This window comes from Hemitrygon akajei, chromosome 1 (assembly GCF_048418815.1).
Source record: "Hemitrygon akajei chromosome 1, sHemAka1.3, whole genome shotgun sequence".
Taxonomy (NCBI): domain Eukaryota; kingdom Metazoa; phylum Chordata; class Chondrichthyes; order Myliobatiformes; family Dasyatidae; genus Hemitrygon; species Hemitrygon akajei.
This window is the reverse complement of record NC_133124.1, coordinates 69,101,867-69,125,606: the sequence shown is the minus strand read 5'-3', so window position 1 is coordinate 69,125,606 and position 23,740 is coordinate 69,101,867. Positions and strand designations below refer to the sequence as shown.

Sequence of the window (23,740 nt, the reverse complement as noted above, 5' to 3'; positions counted from 1 at the left end):
TGTAGCCATTTGGAAGTCCAAACAGAGGACAAATTGACTGCATCTCCTTTGCCAGATCTCTGTGTTAGCTCATCAAGTAATTTAATGCGGTTGTTTAAACAAGATTTCCCTTTTGATGTCCATGTGATTATTCATTACATTTTCTGTTTTGTCCATTAGCCTGCCTGTGAATTCCTGTCACTCATCGTCAATGTTAAGCGCAGTCCTTGGGTATAAGTTTAACACTGAAGTTCGAAGTGTAGTACAGAGTGAGGAAGTGGATTGGCTGGCAGAGTGTGCAGGCGCATAGCAGTGATAAGTGAGATCAGGATAACATAAAGAGCAAGAACAGGTCATTCAGTGCTTCCAGCTCCTCCGTTGTTCAATAAAGTAGGAAAATCCAACTTTTCTCAAGTTCTTACCCTGTGACCCTTGGTTCCCTTAATGATTAAAATTTCATCTATCTCAGCTTTGAATGTATTCTAGTTTCACTGTACAGAGAAGTTTCCAAGGCTCACAACCCTCTGAGAGAAGAAAATGTTCCTCATCTCAGGCTTGCATGGATCCCCCTTCATTACCTCTGGTCTGGGACTCTCCTTCAGGGGGACACATCTTTCCAACATTCACCTTGTCTAGCCCACTAAGGATTTTATATATTTCGAGTAGATTAGATCTTATTAGTTTAAACTCTATTAAGCACAGTCTCAGTCCATTCAACTTCATAGCACAACCCCTCCAAACCCTACATCATCCAAGTCAGAGTTGGAATTGGATTTGGAGTTGACCTTCCATCTCTCACCTTTTAGCGATTTCCTCTCATATTTGACATTTCAATCCTGGGATAAAGACTCAGACTACCTCACATATGTATGCCTCCCATAATTTTATAAACTTTTATCAGGTCTCTCCTCACCCTCCAATGCTCCAGAGAAAACAATCTTAATTTTGTCTAATCTCTCCTTTTAGTTAATACTGTCTTATTGAGGCAACATCCTTGTGAACGCCTTTTGTACCATCTTCAAACTTTTACAACTTTCCAGTGACAGGGCATAAAACACAGAAAAGCATATTGGAGAGAGCAAGTGGTAAAGCTCCTGGCACTGTGATCTTCATGAGTAGAACCACACAGTACAAGTTCAGGGAGGCTAACTCTGTATCAGAAAGTTTAGGTTAGAGCCTGGTTAGACATGTAGTTCATACATCATGGAACAATGAGGCGTGGCAGAGAAATGGGGTGAAGAAACTGTTAGAGCCAGCATGAACTCTGTGCACCAAATGGTTTCTGACCGTGCTCTTCCAATACTATGACTCTTTTCTTGGTCAACACACAAAATGCTGGACAGATTCAGTAAGTCATACAGCATCAATGGAGGGGAATAAACAAACTCATTCCTAAGGCCAGTGATGTTGTGGGGGTGGAACTGGACTCTCTGACGGTGGTGTCTGAAAAGAGGATGCTGTCCAAGTTACTTGCCATCTTGGACAATGACTCACATCCACTCCATAATGTACTGGTTAGGCACAGGAGTACGTTCAGCCAGAGACTCATTCCACCGAGATGTAACACTGAGCGTCATAGGAAGTCATTCCTACCTGTGGCCATAAACTTTACAACTCCTCCCTCGGAGTGTCAGACACCCTGAGCCAGTAGGCTGGTCCTGGACTTATTTCCACTTGGCATGATTAACTTATTATTTAATTATTTATGGTTTTATATTGCTATATTTCTTCACTATTCTTGTTTGGTGCGGCTGTAACAAAACCCAGTTTCCCTCGGGATCAATAAAGTATGTCTGTCTGTCTAAACAGTTGATGTTTCTAGACACTAGAATACTACAGCACAGTATAGGCCCTTCGGCCCTCAATGTTGTGCCGACCCATATATTCCTTATAAAAAATACTAAACCCACACTACCCCGTAACCCTCTATTTTTCTTTCATCCATGTGCCTGTCCAAGAGGCTCTTAAATACCCCTAATGTTTTAGCCTCCACCACCATCCCTGGCAAGTCATTCCAGGCACTCACAACCCTCTGTGTAAAAAATTTACCCGACTTCTCCCCTAAACTTTCCTCCCTCAACTTTGTACATATGTCCTGTGGTGTTTGCTATTGGTGCCCTGGGAAACAGGTACTGGCTATCCACCTTATCTATGCCTCTCATAATCTTGTAGACCTCTATCAAGTCCCCGCTCATCCTTCTACGCTCCAAAGAGAAAATTCCCAGCTCTGCTAACCTTGCTTCATGTGACTTGTTCTCCAAACCAGGCAACATCCTGGTAAACCTCCTCTGCACCCTCTCCATTGCTTCCACATCCTTCCTATAATGAGGTGACCAGAACTGAACACAATACTCGGTGAGTGTGGTCTCACCAGAGATTTGTAGAGTTGCAACATGACCTCTCTACTCTTGAACTCAATCCCCCTGTTAATGAAGCCTGGCATCCCACAGGCCTTCTTAACTACCCTATCAACCTGTGCAGCGACCTTGAGGGATGTATGGATTTGAACCCCAAGGTCCCTCTGTTTATCCACACTCTTAAGTAACCAACCATTAACCCTGTACTCAGCCTGGTTTGTCCTTCCAAAATGCATCAACTCACACTTATCCGGATTGAACTCCATATGCCACTTTTCTGCCCAACTCTGCATCCTGTCTACATACTCTTGTAACCTTCGACAGCTTACAGCTCCATCCTCAGTTTCAGGCTGAGACCCTTCATCAGGACAGTTTTCTTGGTGGCATTGAAATCAATATTGACCTCAGAAGACCGGATAATCCTACTGGTCCTTACAGCCTCGCAGAGAAGCTTTATGTCCACCTGGAAAAGCTGACGGCTCAGTTTGTCATCCCTGATGACAAGGCTCAATCTGGTGTCCCGGCTGAGATGACAGAATTCCCTCAGAACTGATGCAGTGTCCCAGACAGATAATTGTACCTTCTCATGTTGAGGCTCTGTTCATCTTTCAAGCTCACTTTCTCGCACTTGTGCCTCCCTGTTCACTTTCCTTCTCTCTCCCATAAAATCAAGGTGTGTGTTACTCCCCTCCTGCCAGGCTTGGTGTCCCTGAAATGTGAGCTTGCTGCATGGTCTGATCATGGCTCGCAGAATAAGATATTGTGCTTGGTGTGAGATTGTTGAGGCGCGGCCGATGGAGACGGAATCGCTCTCGACAGCCGAGTAATTCACACGTTCACCTTCTGTTAATTCCTATCTGCAACATCAATTAAATTGTTTGTAGAAACTAATTGAATGTGGCTTAATCACACATCTTAATAGCTTTACACGGTTTGAACTTCCTGTTAATTCGAGTAATAAAATGAAATGAGTGCGCTGGCTGTGTAATTAGCGAGGTGGCTTGTGAAGAAATTAGTGCTTTATGGCTTGTAATAAAGGGAGTGTGTTGGCACCTAATTCCGACGGACTCTCACTGCAAGCTGCTGATTCTGAATTTTTCCTTTTAATTTGCACTCTGGTCCCATGTGTCAATTGAGTCTTAAAGAGGCAAGTATTTCTGCCCCCCCCCCTTTTGATAACACCCCTCTTTTCACCGTGAGTCCCACTGGATTTACTGGCTGTCTTCATGCCCTGCATGGGTGGCAGTCCCATTCCCGTTCACTCTGCTCCGTGTCAGAAGTTCACGGTTCCATGAAATGCACAGTGTTGGACTTGAACAGCTGACCGTGCTGTTACGTCTCTTCTTGTTAGTGGACACTCGTGTCTCAGCAGTGAGGGGCAGCGAGAGGACTATTATAGCCTGATCTTCTAGTTCATGGCCACACTTGGTGGCATGTGAGGGAACTGAAAGATGTCAACAACTGTGACACTTTCCTTGCAGTTAACATTGTCCAAGGCCAACATTGAACAAAGATGGAGAAGGCAAGAACTCTGACCCCCGGAGTTAAGTTAAGCCCCGGACATTGTTGTATGGTTGTGTGGTAGGGATCCTCAAGTTGTTGGGTGATTACCTTGGTCCTTGGCAGGCAATGATGGCCTCGGACAATATTAACTGTATGATCTCCCAGGCCCCACACTGATCCAATATTTCCTCAAACCCTTTTACTGTGGTGGGACATTTGTATCAGAAGCTTTTCTGTGAGAAGCTAGCCCTAAATGGGAATCTGAATTGTGATTGCTGAGTTACTGAACCTCTGGCCAAACCCTCAAGATGTTTGATTGCTATAGTAAGTGGTAAAAGCTGATAACATTTAAAAGAAGGCAGAGATTTACAGGAATTTTGTCAGAAATGGGAGGAAATCATTTAGGAAGAGAGACTGAGCTGGGCTTGTTTATTTTGGAAGAAGAAAAGTAGAAGGAGAATTTAACTGATGTCCATAAAATTGTCAGAGGCTGAGCAATGGGGAGATTTGGTTTCCCATAGCTGAGAGATAACTAACCAGGGAACATGATGCCAAGTTAATTGCTAAATGGTTCGAGGGGATGGAAGGTTGGAACTCAGTGACTTGAAGGGTGATGGAGGTCAAAAGTGTCACACATTGAGAACTACCCAGAATGAGCATTGGAAGAGTTATGGCCCAAACCTTTTGTGGAAATGGGTTTAACTTCAGCTGCTGTTGCATGGCTAGGATGAACATGATGGAATAAGAGGCCTATTGCTGTGCCAATGAACTGTGATTTTGTTACAGTCACAGAGTTGTACAGAACAGAAGCCCACTATCAATGCTGTCTTTTTTGCCCATCTATAGTAGCACTACGGTAGCGTAGAGGTTAGTGTGATACTATTACAGCTTGGGGCACTGGAGTATGCAGTTCAATTCCAATGTCTTCTGTAAGGAATTTGTATGTCCTCCCCGTAGAACGTGTGGGTTTTCTCTGGTCCTCAGTTTCCTCTCACAGTCCAAAGACATACTGGTTAAGTAGGTTAAGTGGTCGTTTGTGTTGGTAGTTAGTTACAGTATTTATCCCTCAGCTATAGGAAAAAGATTTTAGCCTTTGATCATTTTATAGAATCATTCTGTCATTGGAGTTGTGCAGCACAGAAACAGGCCCGTTGGACACCTTGTTCGTGCTGACCTTGATGCTTATCTACACTAATCCTAGTTTGCTGCCAGTGCCCCTCTGTGCTTTTCTCACCTCATGTTATAACCAGCAATAATCCTTAGCTGTTACTTCTCACATTCTGGTACTCAGCTTCACCCTGGGTCTCTACTCTCATCAGACGAGGCCTCTTCCCATAATCTCAGCCACATGGACCCAACTTTTCACCACATCCCACACCACATCACGAACCATCACTTCCTGATCCCCTCTCCACTCTCATGTTCACTCCCAAACCCCCACACCTTCTCATCAGTTCCTTGCCCCAGATCGGGTAATTAAATCCATGAGGACCACAATAATTTAGTCTGGCACCTTGCTGGTTGTTTGGTGAAGAAGTTCTGTGGAAGTGTCAGGGGGTGTTGAGAGCACAGTCAGTAAAAAGCCCTGTGATCCTGCGCTGGACACCAATGCAGCAGAGTTGTATTGAACCTGAACCTGAACCTGGATAGAGCATCTATTTCAGGTCAGCACACTGTAGGAAGGAAGTGAAGATCCGAGAGAGGCCTCAGGTGGCCTCTAAGATGAGTGATTTCAGCCTCGATAGCCAGGAGCAGTGGAGCTAAAAGTCTTGAGAGAAGATGCGATGCTGGTATTCAGGGTTCTGCTGGTTCAAATGAGGCAAATGGAAGGAAGCTGTTCTACTAACAGGTGATTCAAAAGTCAAGGCTGCAAATTGGAAATCTTGGTCATTGTATACAAGAGGGATCAGAATAGTTGTTAACTGGTCAGTTGAAATGGAATCAGTCAGGGCTTTCAACAAGAGAGAGGATAACGTGCAGGGCAGGGGACAAGTTGTGATTACTGGAATGAATGTGATTGCTGTACCAGGAGCTGAAACTGCCTTGATGGGCTGAATGACATGTGCGGTAATAGGCTATTTGGCCCATCTAGTCCATGCAGACCTGTTTTACTGCCTAGTCCCAAGACCTGGTCTTGGACCATATCCCTCCAAATCCCTCTAATTATGTACCTATCCACATTTCTCTTAAATGTGGCAATTTTAACCCACATCCATCACTTCCGCTGGCAACTCTTTCCACACTTGTACTGTCCTCTGATTGAAGAAGTTCCACCTCAGGTTCCCTTTAAATATTTCACCTTTGACTCTAAGCCTATGACCTCTAGTTCCAGTCTCGCCCAACCTCAGAGGAGAAGCTTTGTACGTATTTACCCCACAGGTTGTGCATGTGATGGAGATGTCTGAGTCCACAACCCTCTTGCAATCCTGTGCATTGGAGTCCATACCAGGCGGTGATGCAGACAGTCAGAATGCTGTCCACAGTACATCTGTGGAAATTTGCAAGAATCTTTGGTGGCATATCAAAGTTTTTTTCAGACTCCTAATGAAGTCAAGCCACTGGGATGCCTAAATTGTTCAATTTCTAATTTTCTTTGCCAGTGGGAATCTTTTGACCAGATCCAGCCTTTCCATCCTTGTGTGATTCTTGGAAGCTTCCATCCATCAGCCGGAAGTCCCACCTTCTCTGTATGGCCAGAGATGACTGTCTGAGGTGTCCTGGTGTTAATGTGGTGCTGTGTGATTATTTTACTGCCTGCTTGACTATTACAGTGTGATGTTGCGGCAGGTAAGACTCCTAATGCTTCTGTCTGCTCCTTTAGGATTACATGCAGAATGTCCACGGTAAGGAGATCGACCTCCTGCGCACAACGGTCAAAGTCCCGGGGAAACGGCTCCCACGTGCCTCAGCTGGGAATGCTCCTGGAGCCAGCCCCAAGACCAACGGCCTCACCAAGGACAGGAGCAATCTGCAGCTGGCAGCTAGTCAAGGTATGCAAGCTGCCATTCCCCAGTCTGTGAGCATAACATGGAGAATGCTGGGTCGGGTTGTGTGAATTTGCTGCAGACCCAGGGCCATTGCTGAATAGTGCTGTACATTGTGTTGATGTGTTTGGAGGATTGGTCACAGTCTTGTGTCAGTTGGAATGAGAGTGATGTGAGGCGATGCCCCTGTTGGAAAGCTGGGTAAGGTGGAACATGGAAATGCCTTGTCTGTGAGTCGTTGGGATGAAACGGGGTGCACAGTTTTCCAGCAGAAAGTGTTGAATAAAACTGGTGAACTTTTGAATGCTTACTTCGGTATAAGATTGTTTGTCCTGCAAAACCACATTGACTTTGCCTTGCAATGCAGTGGAGGTTGTTCTGGTGAGTTGTGTTAACGTGTGAGGACTCTGAGTTTATCAGGCAACCAAATACAGACAGTCACCCTGAAGCCACGCATACCGTGCCCACGACCTGTTACTGATGTAACATGCTGGAGAACTGAAATAACAGCAGAACATGCTGGAAATACTCTGCAGGTCGGGCAGCATCTGGAGAAACAAATGATAAGAAAAGATTGGCATTATTAGTCACATGTACATTGAAACACAGAGTGAAATGTGCTGTCTATATAAGCAATTAACACTGTCCAAGGTTATGCGGGGAGCAGCTCATAACTGTCGCCATGTTTCCAGTGCCAGGTAGCATTCCCACAATTTACAAACCCTTATTAATCTATACAGCTTTGGAACATGGGAGAAAATCCACATAAACATGGGAAGAAGAGAAAAACTCCTTACAGACCGTAGTGGAAATTGAACCCTGATCGCTGGTGCTGTAAAGCATTACGCAAGGCACTACAGCACTGTGCCACCCTACACCTACATTCCAGAACTGGGAGTAGGTCCTAAGGTGCAGGGGAAGGAAGGAGGGGAGCCACTGAACAGAGTCTAAATGCAAGTAGTCGATAATGCAGAAAACTAAAAGTCTCAGTGAAATGCAGAGATGTTTGCTGAATTCGCAGAAGCATTGTTGAAACCTGGAATAAAAGAAGCAATAAGTATTGCAGAACGGTGGTCCTTTGTTGAGCAGATCACATTGTGAGTGGCTAGAGGTGTAAAGAAGCTGGGAATAGTGCAGGTGTATCATGACCTCAATTGCAAGGAGTCTTTGGGTCGCAGAATAACAGGAAGGTGCCTCGAGAAGGGGAGTGGGTGCTGGTGGAGCCAGAAAAGTAGTCTGAAACTTCCTGCAAAGTTCAGTTCAGTCAGAATGTGGACTGGTGAGGGGAACAGAAAACACATTTGCATGTTCCAAGCTCCTGTACTGTATCTGCCCTTCCTGGTTTCTCACATTGGAGATACCAAACATTACTGAACACTTCATTCACTCCTTGATACTGAGGCATTAACAACTTCTCCATTGTACTTCTCCCTGTATTTGACCTAGTACACTGCTGCAGTGAACCCCTCAGCCTCTGACACTTCAGAGAAAACAATATAAGTTATATGACCTGTCCTTATAGCTAATATCCTCTAATACAGGCAACATCCTGGTGAACCTCTTCTGCAACCTCTTGAAACCCTTCACAGTCTTCCTGTAACACAGCAACCAGAACTGCACACAAAATTCCAGACGTGGCCAAACAAAGTTTTATACAGTTGCAGCATGACTTCACAATGTTTCTACTCAACGGGCAGGTAGAATTTTAACCTGATAAATATGAGGTAATGTACTCTGTGAGGATAGGATATCCACAGTGTATGATAGGGCCCTTGGTGGTATTGGGGTATGGAATGACCTGAGTGTATTGCGTCCATGGATCCCTGAAGATGTCAGCAAAGATCAATATAGTGGTGAAGAACGGTGTGGGAAATTTGCCTTCATTATCATGAAGCACACAGAATATAAGAGCTGGGAGATCATGGTGAAACTTGATGAAATATTATTTGGGTCACAATTGGTGTATGTTGTGCAGTTCTGGTTGTCACACCATAAATAGGATATGGCAGTCAGTGCTGGAGAGGGTGCAGTGAGACACTGGATGGGCTGGGGTTGTTTGGAGGACATGGGTATGGGAGGTAAATTTAAAGATCTCTAAAGGATAGAAAACCAGAGGGTGTGGTTTAAGGGTTAAGAAGTTTGGAGGGAATAAGGCTTTTGTTACTCCCTGAGGTGGACTGAAATGTGGACAACACTGTCTGAGGGGTGGTGGAGACTGACACCCCACAGCAGGGGAGAAGTAGTTAAAGGGGCACTTATCAGCAAGGCAGGATAGGCTACAGATGGAGAGTTGATAAAATGGAATTTAAGTGGTATTTTAATGAGGACTGTTCTTCTGTTCCTGTCTGTGTGTTACTGTAGTTCCCATTATTTCTGTCTGTGTGGAATCATATCTCTCCGTTCCTGTTACTCGTGTGAGCCATATCTCCCCTTGTTCCTGTTTGTGAGGGACTGTATCTCCCCCTGTTCTTGTCTGTGAGGGACTGTATCTAACCCTGTTCCTGTCTGTGAGGGAATGTATCTCCACCTGTTCCTGTCTGTGAGGGACTGTATCTAACCCTGTTCCTGTCTGTGAGGGACTGAATCTCCCCCTGTTCCTGTCTGTGAGGGACTGTATCTAACCCTGTTCCTGTCAGTCTGGGTCTCTATTTAACCCTGTCCCTGTCTGTGAGTGACTGTATCCAACTGTTCCTGTCTGTGAGGGACTGTATCTCCACCTGTTCCTGTCTGTGAGGGACTGTATCTCCCCCTGTTCCTGCCTGTGAGGGACTGTATCTAACCCTGTCCCTGTCTGTGAGGGACTGTATCTCCTCCTGTCCCTGTCTGTGAGGGACTGTATCTAATCCTGTCACTGTCTGTGAGGGACTGAATCTAACCCTGTCCCTTTCTGTGAGGGACTGTACCTCCCCCTGTTCCGGTCTGTGAGGGACTGTATCTAACCCTGTTCCTGGCTGTGAGGGACTGTATCTCCCCTTGTTCCTGTCTGTGAGGGACTGTATCTCCCCCTGTTCCTGTCTGTGAGGGACTGTATCTAACCCTGTTCCTTTCTGTGAGGGACTGTATCTACTGTCTGTGAGGGACTGTATCTAACCCTGTTCCTGTTAGTGAAGGACTGTATCTCCCCCTGTTCCTGTCTGTGTGGGACTCTATTTAACCCTGTCCCTGTCTGTGAGTGACTGTATCTCCACCTGTTCCTGTCTGTGAGGGACTGTATCTAACCCTGTCCCTGTCTGTGAGGGACTGTATCTACTGTCTGTGAGGGACTGTATCTAACCCTGTTCCTGTCTGTGAGTGACTGTATCTAACCCTGTTCCTGTCTGTGAGGGACTGTATCTCCACCTGTTCCTGTCTGTGAGGGACTGTATCTCCACCTGTTCCTGTCTGTGAGGGACTGTATCTAACCCTGTCCCTGTCTGTGAGGGACTGTATCTCCCCCGTTCCTGTCTGTGAGGGACTGTATCTAACCCTGTTCCTGTCTGTGAGGGACTGTATCTAACCCTGTTCCTGGCTGTGAGTGTCTGTATCTCGCCATGTTCCTGTCTGTGAGGGACTGTATCTCCCCCTGTTCCTGTCTGTGAGGGACTGTATCTCCCCCTGTTCTTGTCTGTGAGGGACTGTGTCTAACCCTGTTCCTGCCTGTGAGGGACTGTATCTAACCCTGTTTCTGTCTGTGTGGGTCTCTATTTAACCCTGTTCCTTTCTGAGAGGGACTGTATCTAACCCTGTTCCTGTCGGTGAGGGACTGTATCTCCACCTGTTCCAGTCTGTGAGGGACTGTATCTAACCCTGTTCCTGGCTGTGAGGGACTGTAACTAACCCTGTTCCTGTCTGTGAGGGACTGTATCTGACCCTGTTCCTATTTGTGTGGGACTGTATCTCCCCTTGTTTATGACTGTAGCTCATGCTGTTGCAGTCACCTTTACTTATACCTCCATTTTGTGGTGACTGGTGTAAGCAGTCAGGTAATTATCAGCTTTTGCTGGGAGTGTTTAGTGGAACGCTCGGCTGGTGCGTTTCATGTCTCGGCAGCTTTGTCCTGGTCCCACCGGACTTGCTTGGAGTTAGAGGTGGAAAGATTCAGACATGAGTTCCTAGAAAGGTTAATTAGTCCAGAGGAAGGGAAAAAGATGAGAAGAGTGCACGGGAGACTCTATTTTCAAATCAGAGCTCACAAACAATTAACCTTTAGAACAAATGTAGTTTGTGTAGGAGGGGAGTGGGTGATCCATCAAAGGGATGTGACTGGGTACATTTTTCCTAATGGTTAAAGACTTCTCCAGCTTATTTAGATTCTTGGATGGTAAACTGATTAACCCTTTCCACACCTTGACCATTGACAGCAATTCAGGGGACAACTGGTGAGTGTTGAGGAAAGAGTCATCCTGGAGAGATGAATGGAGCACAATGCAGTACAGAAAGATACTAGCATGGACAGAAGATTGGATGATTGGCAGAAGGCAAAGTATGGGAATAAAAGGAGCCTTTATCGGCTGCCACTGACTGCTGGCATTCCTCAGTGGTCAGTGTTGGGTCTGTTACTTTTCACATTATACGTTAATGATCTCGATGAAGGAATTGATGGCTTGGTGTCCATGTTTGCAAGCAATACAAAGACAGGTAGAATGGCAGGTAGTGTTGAGGAAGCAGAAAGTCTGCAGAAGAACGTGGCCAGATTAGGAGACTGGTCAAAGAAGTGGAAGGTGGAATTCAGTGCACTTTGGTAGAAGGAATAAAGACATAGCCTATTTTCTAAATGGAGAGCAAATTCAGAAATCGGAGGTGCAAAGGGATCTGAGAGTCCTGGAGGCTAATGTGCAAGTTGAGTCAGCAATAAGGAAGGCAAATGCATTGTTAACATTCATTTTGAGAGGACTAGAACATGAAAGCAAAGACATAATGCTGAGGCGTTCTTAGGCAGTGGTCAGGCCACGTGTAGAGCATTGTGAGCAGTTCTGCACGCCATATCTAAGGAAGGAATGCCGGTGTTGGAGAGGGTCCATAGGAGGTCCGTGAGGGTGATCACAGCAATGAAAGGGTTAATGTATGGGAGCATTTGATAGCTTGGGGCCTGTACTCAATGGAGTTCAGAAGGATAAGGCTTGGATCTCCTTGAAGCCTACGAGATCGGGAGGATCTCATTGAAACCTACTGGAATCTGAAAGGTCTAGAAAGAGTGGATGTGGAAAAGAAAGGAGAGGATAGCAAAGCCTCAGAATTAAAGGTCATCCCCTTAGAACAGAGATGAAGAAGAACTTCTTTAGTGTGGTGAATCTGTGGAATTCATTGCCACATGGAAGCCAAGACAATGAAGGATAGGTTCTTGGTTCATAAGAGGGTTGAGAGAGAAAATAAATCAGCCATGAGGAAATGGCAGAGCTGATGATGGGCTGAATGAATTGCTGCTGTCTTATTGCCTTACAGTCAGAGGGGTGATGGGAGGGGTGAACAATGTGGGAGGGGCAGTGAAGTTATGGGAGAGGGTGAGGATTTGGGAGGGAAGGAGGGACAGTGTGGGAAGGGCGATGAAGTTGCGGGAGAGGGTGAACGTGTGGGAGTGTCTGAGGATGTGTGAATGGCAGTGCTGGTGTGATAGGGAAGGAAGGACGGTGTGGGAAGGGCAAGTTGTGGGGAGAGGGTCAGTGTGTGGGGGGGTGTGAAGATTGCATTATGATCAGAGATTAAGGGAGCTAGGGCTTTACTCTTTGGAGAGAAGGAGGATGAGAGGAGACATGATAGAGATGTACAAGATATTAAGAGGAATAGATAGAGTGGACAGCCAGCACCTCTCCCCCAGGGCACCGCTGCTCAGTACAAGAGGACATGGCTTTAAGGTAAGGGGAGGGAAGTTCAGGGGGATATTAGAGGAAGGTTTTTACTCAGAGAGTGGTTGGTGCGTGGAATGCACTGCCTGAGTCAGTGGTGGAGGCAGGTATACTAGTGAAATTTAAGAGACTACTAGACAGGTATATTGAGGAATTTATATTGGTGGGGGTTTATATGGAAGGCAGGGTTTGAGGGTCGGCACAACATTGTGGGCCGAAAGGCCTGTAATGTGCTGTTCTATGTTCTATGTGTGAGAAGCAGTAATGGTGTGGGGGAAGAGGTTGAGAGTGTGGGGGGATGTTCTGCAGTGGGTGGAGGGTGTGCTGGGGGAATGGGTAGGTGGTGCAGAGGTATGGAGTCCAATCTTGGGCAGTGTCCTGTCACACACTGAAGACACTACCCATCCACTGTGTGTGTACACACTTGCTCTGTATACACCTGCTTTGCATTTACACCCACACTGTGTATATACCCCTCATGCAGCCTGCATTGGTCTGAACCGCAGCCTCATTCAGATGCATGGCAGTGCTAAGGCTGTGCTGATGTACTGCTGTCTGCTGAGCACTGGTCGATACTCCGGGGACTGTGTTGTGTGTATGTGTCTGGCAGTTCCAGCTCTCCCACAATGGGTCAGTCGTCAGCCTGGGTTAGGGGTTAAACCAACCCATTGATTTCTTTTCACACTGACTGTACAGATAAAAATCTCCTGATATGAAGATGCTGGCTGACATTCAGTGTGACAGCAGTGGTGTGTGCTGATAAGGAGTGTGTGGACAACGGTTGTTCACCTGCCAGGCAGTTCCCCGGGGCCGACTGGATGTTGAGTTTATATCTGGGAGCTGTCCGATAAACTCTCTCAGAAGCTTGACCAGTGGCTGGCACCAGCTTGATGGGCCCAATGGCTTTCCTGTATGTTGCAGCCATACTGTGAGCTGTTCCTCCCAGTGTGTACGTTTGGCAATACAGCACTGTACAGGCCTATATTCTCACTCCCTGTACAATCATCATCCCTTGTGGCATCTTGCTCTGTAATATGGTTGCTGTTACTGGTGACAGTGTTTCAGACTGACACAGTGCTTGGGTCCAGTAAGGAGGGCTGGCAGTGCTGTGGGACTTGTGTTTAGCTGCTGGCAGTGGGGGAGTGAGCTGAGGATGATATTGATGCCGACTGCAACATCTGCACTGATTGAGTCATCAGCCAGTGTGTTCTGCCTTGACATGAGGCTTGTGATCCTGCCTTGCTGTGAGGTTTGTGGTCCTGTCTCAATGAGGTTTGTGTCCCTGAGTGTCTGGTCAGGGCTGAGAATTAGCAATTGGAGAATTGGCAATTCTGTTGGTGTCAAAACAACAGGGCAGGTGGGTGCAGAGGATAGGCACTGCTCAGCCTAGCACTGCCCAAGTAACCCAGGCCAGTCCTAATCGTCCAGACCAGACCAGCTCAGCGCCTTACAGCTGTCCAAACTAGCTCAGCCCTATCCAAGGTGCTCTAGGCACTGTCCTGTACAACCCAGCCCAGACTGCCCTGTCCTACCCTGCCTGCCACTTCCTTTAAGATCAGTCTCAGCTGGTCAGGCTGTGGTAGGATTGGCCGCTCTGGGTTCGGTGAAGAGCAGCAGATGACCTGTGCCGGTCTGCATTACGTACAACTAAAATTCTTCACCGGAGGCTGCCGATGTGCTTTAAGCAAGTTGATGACTTGGTCTGGTAGAAAGACTGCGGATTACATGGAGAAAGAGCAGTCAGAAGCATTAGTGGTTAAGCCTCATTACTCTACTCTGTGTATAATGGTGTTAACACAACGTGAGGTCTGAACAGAGTTGTGGCTCATGAATTCCTGACAAAAACCTCTGGCCGCCTGATGCCAATTTGGGAGAAACCTTCTTAAGTAACTGAGTGACTGTTGTGCCCTCACCAAATGACAACAGAGTCTACAGGTCTGACCAGAGGGGCTGATGTTCACCCAGGGAAGATGAAAGGTTCCTGAACTCCAGGAGGTGAATTACTGAAGCTGCAGATGTGCAGCAGAGTGTAGGATCGGTTGGGAGCTGAATAGGTGAACAATTAGCACAGGAGAGGCTCTTAAAACTTGCAAGCTTTATCTAGGTGTAGATCAGGTATGGTCGGGGTCAGACAACGTGGTCCTTACTGTGCTGACCCTGAATCTTGATATACCAAATGTATAAATCAGCAATTTATTCAAAAAGTTCCCTTGGGTATTACACGAACACAGGAGCAAACCTGAACCTTGTGGTCATGGCTGATCCATTCAGGTCTGGTCTTGAGGAACCTGGAATGCGAACACCTAGTCCTGTCACCCTTTAGCCACAGATTTTGGATCGTACTCATACAGCACCATCTCTGCTGTCCACTCATTTATCGTGTCATGTTTTTTCATTGAAATAAAGATGCTAAACTTTGACTTTTTGTAGATTGCCCTGACTTGCCGCATACTTTTGCCCCAGTCTTTTACACTTTGCTTGTCAGTTTCCCCCTCTCTGTCCTGTGCACAACTCTCATTTTCTCTTGACTTATTAAATCTTCTGTATTTGTTTCTCTCCCCCCCCCCCCCCCCCCCCCACCGTGAGGCCCTGTGTCCAACTCTGTATTCTGGTTCCAGCAGGATTCAAGTGAAATCCATCCCAATGGGACAGCTCTTTCCTTCCCTTAACGCATTTCTCTCACAACAAGCTTTGAGGATTGTGCTTTCTATTTTCAGTTTAGCTCCAAGCTCCTCGCAAGTCCTCGAATCTCCTTTCATGCCCCACCAATATTTTTGGTGGACCACAACAACTGACTCCTCCCCCTTCCATTTCAAGTTCTTCTCTAGACCAAAAGAGATGTCTTTAACCCTAGCAGAAGACAGTCAACACAACCTTCGGGACGCTGTCTTTGCTGCAGAGGAATTCTCCCTATAACCTGGTGCTACGGACAGTTTATTACCCTCCCTACAGTGACCACTATCATCCAGACATGGAGCAAGAACCCCATGCTTATGGGACAAGACTATAAGACATAGGAGCAGAATTTGGCTATTTGATCATGGCTGATTTCATTTCCTTCTCAACTACATTCTCTTGCCTTCTCCCTGTAACCTTTGACACGGTTACCATCAACCTCCGCTTGAAACATACCAAATAACTTGGCCTCCACAGCCTTTTGTGGCAATGAATTCCACAGATTCACCATCTTCTGCCTAAAGAAATTCCTCCTCATCTCTATTTTAAAGGGACTTCCTTCTATTCTGAGGCTGTGCTTTCTGGTTCTTGACTCTCCCATGATAGGAATCATCTTGTCAATGTCTAAACCTTTCAATATTTGGCATTTTTCAGTGGGATGCCCCCCCCCCCCCCCCCAGTACAAGCCTAGAGCAATCAAACGTTCCTCATGCATTAACTCTTTCATCCCTGGGATCACTGACCTGAACCTTCTCTGGACCCTCTCCAATGTCAGCACATCCTTTCTTGGATATGGGGCCCAAAACTGCTCACAGTACTCTATATATAAACTGGCCAGTGTCTTAAAGAGTCTCAGGCAAGGGGAATGGCTAAGGCTCATCTGGAACTATCTCCCAGAATGCTCTGCAGTCACACTATCCTCTCCCTGACTAATTACCATAAATATTCACACACCTTGGTTTGTCTTGAGGTACTGTGTCTAGGCCAGTCTCTCGTGTCAGTGTGTTCAGAGCTCAGACTCCAGCTCATCAACTCAGAGCCGAAGTTCCTGGAGTAGATGTGTTCACAGTTGGGGTCCACCAGCTCCAACATGTTGTAGCTACAACATGTCAGCTAGACCAGCCATCTCTTCTAATTATCAGTTTATATTAGATTTCACCACTTTAAAAATGCAGGAGTTGCTCACATTGATGTGCCCTGATTTAAAATACTTGATCCATCAGAGTAGACAGGAAATAAAAGAAAAATAATCGAACAATCACCCGGCTGCTGTCCTGTGACTACACAGAGACAGGCTTTTCAGCCCACAGAGTCTGTACCAACCCACACCCACCCATTTACACCAATCATACCCTAGCCCATTTTATTCCCTGCATATCCCCATCGACTACCATTCCCACCCCCCTCCCCCCACCGTAGAGTGTACTCCCAACTGCCTGCTGGAGATAATGTGCAGCAGTGGATTAACCCACTAATCCATACAGCTCTGGGATGTGGGCTGAAACTGTGTGTTCAGAGAGTTACAGGAAGAGACGTGGAAACCCCACACACGTAGGTGATCCGTTTGGAAAGTCAAGTACAGGTGTGATGACTATATGGTGGGGTACTGAAGAACAGTGCCCATTGTGTCCAGTTTAAAATGGTGCCAGTGATGCCCAGTGACAGATTACTGGCAGCAAAAAAAAACAAAGAAAGCTATTAAAAACCTTACTAATACACTTTATTAATAACAACGCTAACAATGGAGAGGCGAGAGGAGCCGGAGGCATGATCAAGACAAACGAATTCGGAGGCAAGGTCAAAGCAGAGTCAAGGCGAAGTCACGGCAACCCGAGAGTGAGGAAAGCCCCGATGTCGGATTGATTTAAGCGCCAGACTGAATTGGAAAGGTTGGGTATGGGTATGAGTTTCAGGCCCAGAAGCAGTCCAAGAGCAAGGAACGACCCACTGTTTGAGTGATTTAAGCACCAGACCAGACTGGAAAGGTCAGGGTGTAAGGTCTGGAGGTGAAGTGGTGGCTGGTTCTTCCTGCTGCTCCACGACGTTTACTCAGCTCCACGCTGAACTGAGGCTGTGGCCTTCTCCAGCTGCAGTGATGCCTGGCTTCGTGTCGTCTGAAGTTCTACAACTATTTGCTTGCTTTTATTGTTTGTACAAGTTTTTTTTCCTCTTGTTTGACAGTCTTTTTTAATGGGTTCTTTTGAAGTTTCTTTGTGGCAGCTTGCAAGGAGGTGAATCTCAAGGTTGTATATATTATACGTACTTTGAATGTTGATAAATAGAGAGACCGAGAGGTTCAGGTCCATAGTTTTTTGAAAGTGGCATCGCAGATAGACAGGGTGATGAAGGAGGTGTATGCCTTGCTTATCTTTATAGGTCAGCACTTGGATTATAGAATTGAAATATTATGTTACCTTACAAAACATTCATTATACCACACTTGAAGCACTGTGTACAGTTCTGGTCACCAGATCACAGAAAGGATGTGTTTGTGCTAGAGAGAGTGCAGAAGAGATTCACCAGAATGCTGCCTGGATTGGAGAACTTTTGTTATGGGGAGAGATTGCATAATTGCTTTCCCTGCAGTGAAGGAGGCTAAGAGTGACTTGATTGAGGTGTTTAAGGTTATGAGGTATAGATGGGGTGGCTAGTCAGAATCTTTCTTTCCATGGGAGAGGTATCAAAGACAAAAGTGCATAGGCTTAAAGTAAGGGATTTATAGAGGTTTTTTTTCACACAGAGAGTGGTTGAGATCGGGAACTCACTACCAAAGGCGGTGCTGGAATCAGATACAGGCATTGAAGGATATGGCCCTAGTACAATCACAATCGCAAAGAGCTCGGGCAGATGATGGGCCAAAGGGCCTGTTTCTGTGCTGTACAACATGATGAATCAGGATCTGACCTCAGTTACTGGACCTGTGGAAACCTGAAAAAACCTTAAAACATCTTGCTCAAAAAATCCCAAGGTCACCCATTGTCAGTCTACGTAAAACCAGTATATCCAGCTCAGAGGGAGTCTGTCCTGACCAGCGAGAATCTGCCTCTGTCCAACACTGCCCATCTTGACAAAACACAAGTACCTGGTCAAATCTGTTTATCCAAGTAAATAGTCACACGTTTGCTCCACATTATATAAGGCTGGATCTATTTGTTGGTTTTTCCAGATGAGGGTATCCCAACTAAAGATGGCTAGGCCAGTCGATATATGTCCAGACGTTACTTGTCCCAAACACAGACACTTGGACTAGTTAATATACGTCCTAACCACCTTGTCCTGAATACAGATGGCTTGAACAACAATTCACAGCCACATTCCTAAGCCTGGTCTGCAGGGGAAGATCAGTGCAGCAGATAGAGAGAAGGCATTACTCCAGAACAAAAACTCTGGCTGCAGATGGGATGACCTGAAGCTAGGGGAAGTAAGGGAGACAGTGTCCCAGACCTGGCCCCAGCCTCTAGTCCTTAAATATGGGGAACTACATCATTGTTCAAGGAGGGGAGGGGGGTGACACTTGGCAACACTGCTGGAAGTACAACAATCTTAACAAAGTGAATTGGAATGAGAATAATTAGATTAATGAATGAAAGCCAAGGTGGAATTATTAACATTAATTGCTCTTTGAGCAAATTGATAGAGTTCTTTGAGGAAGAGAATTGATGTAGATCCTTAGAATTTATGGCATGGCAAAAAAGCCCAACCACAGGCTGGTGTTACTGGTTTTGCCTCCCCCTCAAATTGTCTGTAGGGAACTTGATTCCCTCTTCCTCATCAGCTTATCTGTAATTCCCTGAAATACTCTACAGCTCCCTGTGTTAACGCTCCACACTCTCACCACTGTCTGGCTGAAGAAATTGCCATTGATTTCCTATGGGCTTTTGACAATTTGTATGTGGATGTCCCCCACTTCACTTCTGTACCAGAGTGGAAAGAAACACTCTTTTCAAACAGCGCACCAGATCCTACCTAGGGTGCCTCAGTTACTGAGTACTTCATAGTTCAGATCAGGACTGGACACCAATTGGGGGAACAACTTGGAAACCCATGGGATTAGGGGAACTGTGCAGTATGCAAGAGCCAGAAAGCAGAGAGAAGTGATGAACCACTGTTCACGTGGGCAGAGATGTTTCCCACAGCTATTAACAAACTGGGCTTGGTGTACATGCCATTAGCTCTGTGTGTGGATCAGGAGAATGTACCCCAACGGAGAGTCTGGCTGTACCCCCCACCAAGAAGTGGACTGTAAAGAACATGGAGACTTGATAGATTGAAGACAGAATTGCTTGTCTATAGAAGGCAGAGGGTAGTGGTGGAGGAGTGTGATTCTGACTGGAGATCTGTGAGTAGTGGCGTTCTACAGTGATCAGTGCTGGGTCCTCTGTTGTTCATTATATATACAGATGATTTGGACAAAAATACAGATTGGTAAAGTTGTGAATAGTGAAGAAGATTTTCAAAGGATATAGATCAATGGATAAAATGGGCAGAGAAAAGGCAGATGGTGTTTAATTCAGGTAAATCTGAGGTGTTCACTTTGGGAGATCAAATATAAAAGGAAAGTCTATAGTAACTGGCAGGAGGTTTTTTAACAAAAAATGTTTCTTTCAACAACAACAACATAATCTATCACAAACTAAATTCAAATATTCCCTGTGGCGCACAATGGCCCTGGAACACTTCCACAGTCCTGTGAACACTGTGTGTTATTTCACCAGGGTTAGCCAGGCATAGGTATACCCTTGGAACATTGCCAGGTAGTCAGCTCAAGTAGATCCCTCCTCTGCCTGCCTCTACAACCCCATAGATAGCTAACTTGGACAATCCCAGGAACAAGTTCTTGAGGACATCCTCCTTCCTCCCTGCTGTCTCTATACTGGATGACTAAATATGAAGAGGGTGGGGTTAAAACGCAACCAGAAGGTGAGGAGCAGCCCCCAGTGGCAGGACCCCTTGGGAACATTGCTGTATCATGGGATCTTGGAATATAAATTCATAGGTTTGGTCAGGCCACATCTGGAGTATGATCAAGTTCTGTCACCCCATTATAGGAAAGGTGTGGAGGCTTTGGAGAGGGTGCAGAGTAGTTCACTGGATTTGTGTGAATTGTATTAGCTATATATAGTGGTTGGACAAACGCTGATTGTTTTCTTTGGGGCATTGGAATTTGTAAAGTTTTGAGAGGCACAGATGGGTAGATCATCAGAGTCCTTTTCCCTGGGTGGAAACATCAGATTTCAGAGGTCAAATGTTTAAGGTGAAAGGGGCGAAGTTTAAAGGAGATGCATGATGCAGGATTTTTTTTACACAAGTGTAGCAGATGCCTTGAGTACACGCAAGGGGAAGAGATGGAAGCAGACACAAAGGTGGCAGGGAATGGTGGGATATGGATTGTGTGCAGGCTCGTTTAATCTGGCGTCATTGGTGACCCAGACAGAGTGTGCTAAAGAGCCTGTTCGTGTGTGTAGCTGTGATCTATGTACCAGTCCAGGCATTGGACTGTACTCTGACAGTGTGTTGAACTTCACCCCAGTGAGAGGCAGACTCTGTTTGATGTGGTGTTAGTTGTACTCTGACAGGGATTTTGTCCTGAACTCTGACTGTGCACCTTGGCTGAAAGTGGGACCACAACCTGCCTGGAGACTGTTGTGCCCTGGATCAATCGCTCTGAATTTGCTCTGCGGCAGTTTAAACCTCGCAGCTTTCCCTTGTACTGGCTGAAGTTTGATGCAGCGTTATGAAAGCTGATGTAAATTCTTTTTCTGATAAAGAGACTGGATGAATAATTTCTCAATGGCGTAATTTTTCATTGATTGGCCCTGTGCGAAACCTTTCACGGTGGCACGATTCTGTGAAATAGCTTTCAAAAAATGCCAGCCTTTTAACGTCAAAATTATACCACTGTTGATTTTCAATTTGTTTTTTAATGTTGCTGCATTGAGTCATTGTGGCAAACCATCAATGTATTTTTTGGTCTATTACATTAAGGAGATTTGGATCCTTTCTCCAGTTCCCCTCCCTCCACCACCCCCACCCCCCCTCCTCTCCAGCAACCCCCCCCCCCCCCCCCCATCTCTCTACATCTTTTCTTCCAAGTGTCCCCTGGTGAGAAATGAAAGATTAATTTAGTCTGGTCTAACAGGCTAATTACCGATACTAATTAGAGCTAATTACTGGATAGACACTGTTATTACTCTGTATGAGAGGAGAGAATTGCGTTTAATGAAATTAACACGGATGGCATGTTCATTTGCAGTGCGGCGCACCACAAGAAATTTAAATCGCTTACAAAATTGAAAATGATGGATCTTAATTCATTTACTTCTTGTGACAGTTTTTACTCTGCTCATCGCAGTGGTGGTGTTTGTTGAGGTGATCCAGCATGGACTCAAGGGCAGTGATACATGGACTCTGGGGACAAAAGTGCATAGACCCCACAGTCTGGGATAGGGGTACACAGACCCCAGGGACAGAGAAATATTGAACGTATATTGAGAACTCACCATCTCTGCACTGTTCCTTTGGGGCTGTGAACTCCTGGAGGGGTGGATATCTCAAACCCAATCCCCTCACTGCTATAGCCCTGCATCACTGCCTGAGCCCTGAGTACAGACCTCATTGCCCCTCTCATTATCCTCCAAGGCCTCAGCTATGTGTTCTCTACTGCCTGTGGTGGGGAGAACTCAGTATCCTGGCCCACCCATCCTGAGACAAGGGCTCCACATATTCCCAAATCCTTTAAAGGCCACTGCCCCTCCCTCTTCATGCACCGGGGAGAGTCCTTCCGTAACCCCTTCACTAATCTTCTACTGTCCCAGAGAGATCCCCCTTTGACCCTCCCAAAGAAATCATGGTCACTCCGGTCCCCCCCTCCCAGAGAGATGCAGGTCACTCCTTTCGAGGTCCATGTCACTCCCGGAGACATCACAGGCCCTCCTGGAGACATCTCCAACCCTTGCTTGGAGATCCCAACCCTCCAAGACAGATCCCAGTTACTCTCATAGAGATCCAGGTTCCCTCTTGTAGAGGTGATCTTGAACTCTCCTGGAGAGATCCTGGACCACTAACCACCCCCCCCCCCCCCCCCCCCCACACACACACACACACACACACACACACTGCCAGAAATATTCCTGACCTTCCCCAGAGAGATCTTGGATCTTCCTGGAGAAATTCCAGACACCCCCTCCCCCAACCTTAGAGATCCCAGACCCCTAGAGATTAAGTAACTGAGCATTCGGAATGAAGTAGTCAGTTGTATCTAACATCGGTATAGTGGGAGAAGCCAGAGAATGGTATCCCACAGGGATCGGTGCTGGATACCTCCTATACCTAGTAAAGTGGCTACTAGGTATTTATTCATAGTCTTCTGCTGCTGTAGTCCATCCACTTCAAGGTTCAATGCGTTTTGTGTTCAGAGCTGCTCTTCTGTACATCCCTGTTGTAATGCATGTTTTTTGAGTTACTTTCTCCTTCCTGTCAGCATGAACCGGTCTCGCCGCTCTCTTCTGACCTCTCTCATTAACAAGATGCTTTTTTTCCCCACAGAATACTACTCTGTGGATTTTTTTTTTGTCTTTCACACCATTATCTGTAAACTCTAGAGCCTGTTGTGCATGAAAAACCCAGGAGATCAGCAGTTTCTGAGATACTTAAACCTCCCTGTCTCACACCAACAGTCATTCATAGTCAAAATCACTTCGATCACATTTCTTCCCCATTCTGATGTTTGATCTGAACCATAACTGAGCCCCTTGACCATGTGTGCATGCTTTTATGCATTGAGTTGCTGCCAACATTGATTGGGCTGATTAGATGTTTGCATTAATGAACAACTGTACCTAATAAGGTGGCCACAGTGTGTAAACAATACTGTGGTAAACTGGATCAGCAAATTTGCAGATGACACCAAGACTGGGTGGAATCATGGATCACAGGGATGGCTATCAAAAAGTTTGCAGCTTGATCCAGGCCAGCTGGGAAAAGTGGTTGAAAAATGAGAGGGAATTTTATGCAGATAAGTGTGAGATGTTGCACTTGTCATCACAGGTAGATGGGGTCATAAAGAGAGCTTTTAGCACATGCCCCTAATAAATCAGGATGTTGATGCAAGAGTAGAAATGTTATATTGAAGTTTAGGGCAAATTTAGATTTTCTGTGCAGTATTGACAATAGACAGTAGGTGCAGGAGTAGGCCCTTCGGCCCTTCTAGCCAGCATCGCCATTCACTGTGATCATGGCTGATCATACACAATCAGTACCCCGTTCCTGCCCTCTCCCCATATCCCTTGACTCCACTATCTATAAGAGCTCTATCGAACTACTATTGATCACCTACCTACAGGAAAGATATCAATAAACTTGAAATAATGCAGAGAAAATTTACAGAAGTATTGCTGGGACCTGAGGACCTGGGTTACAG

The 23,740-nt window shown here is 46.0% G+C and overlaps 1 protein-coding gene across 2 annotated transcripts in view; it reads left to right on the top strand.

Moving 5' to 3' along the window:
• Window positions 1–23,740, top strand: part of agap3 (ArfGAP with GTPase domain, ankyrin repeat and PH domain 3) — a 514,810-nt gene that overhangs the window by 388,695 nt on the left and 102,375 nt on the right. For both annotated transcript variants that reach the window (XM_073044964.1, XM_073044954.1), the window contains exon 11: window positions 6,661–6,829. In XM_073044964.1, the coding sequence (XP_072901065.1) occupies window positions 6,661–6,829 (169 nt within the window). The remainder of the gene's footprint in view (window positions 1–6,660; window positions 6,830–23,740) is intronic.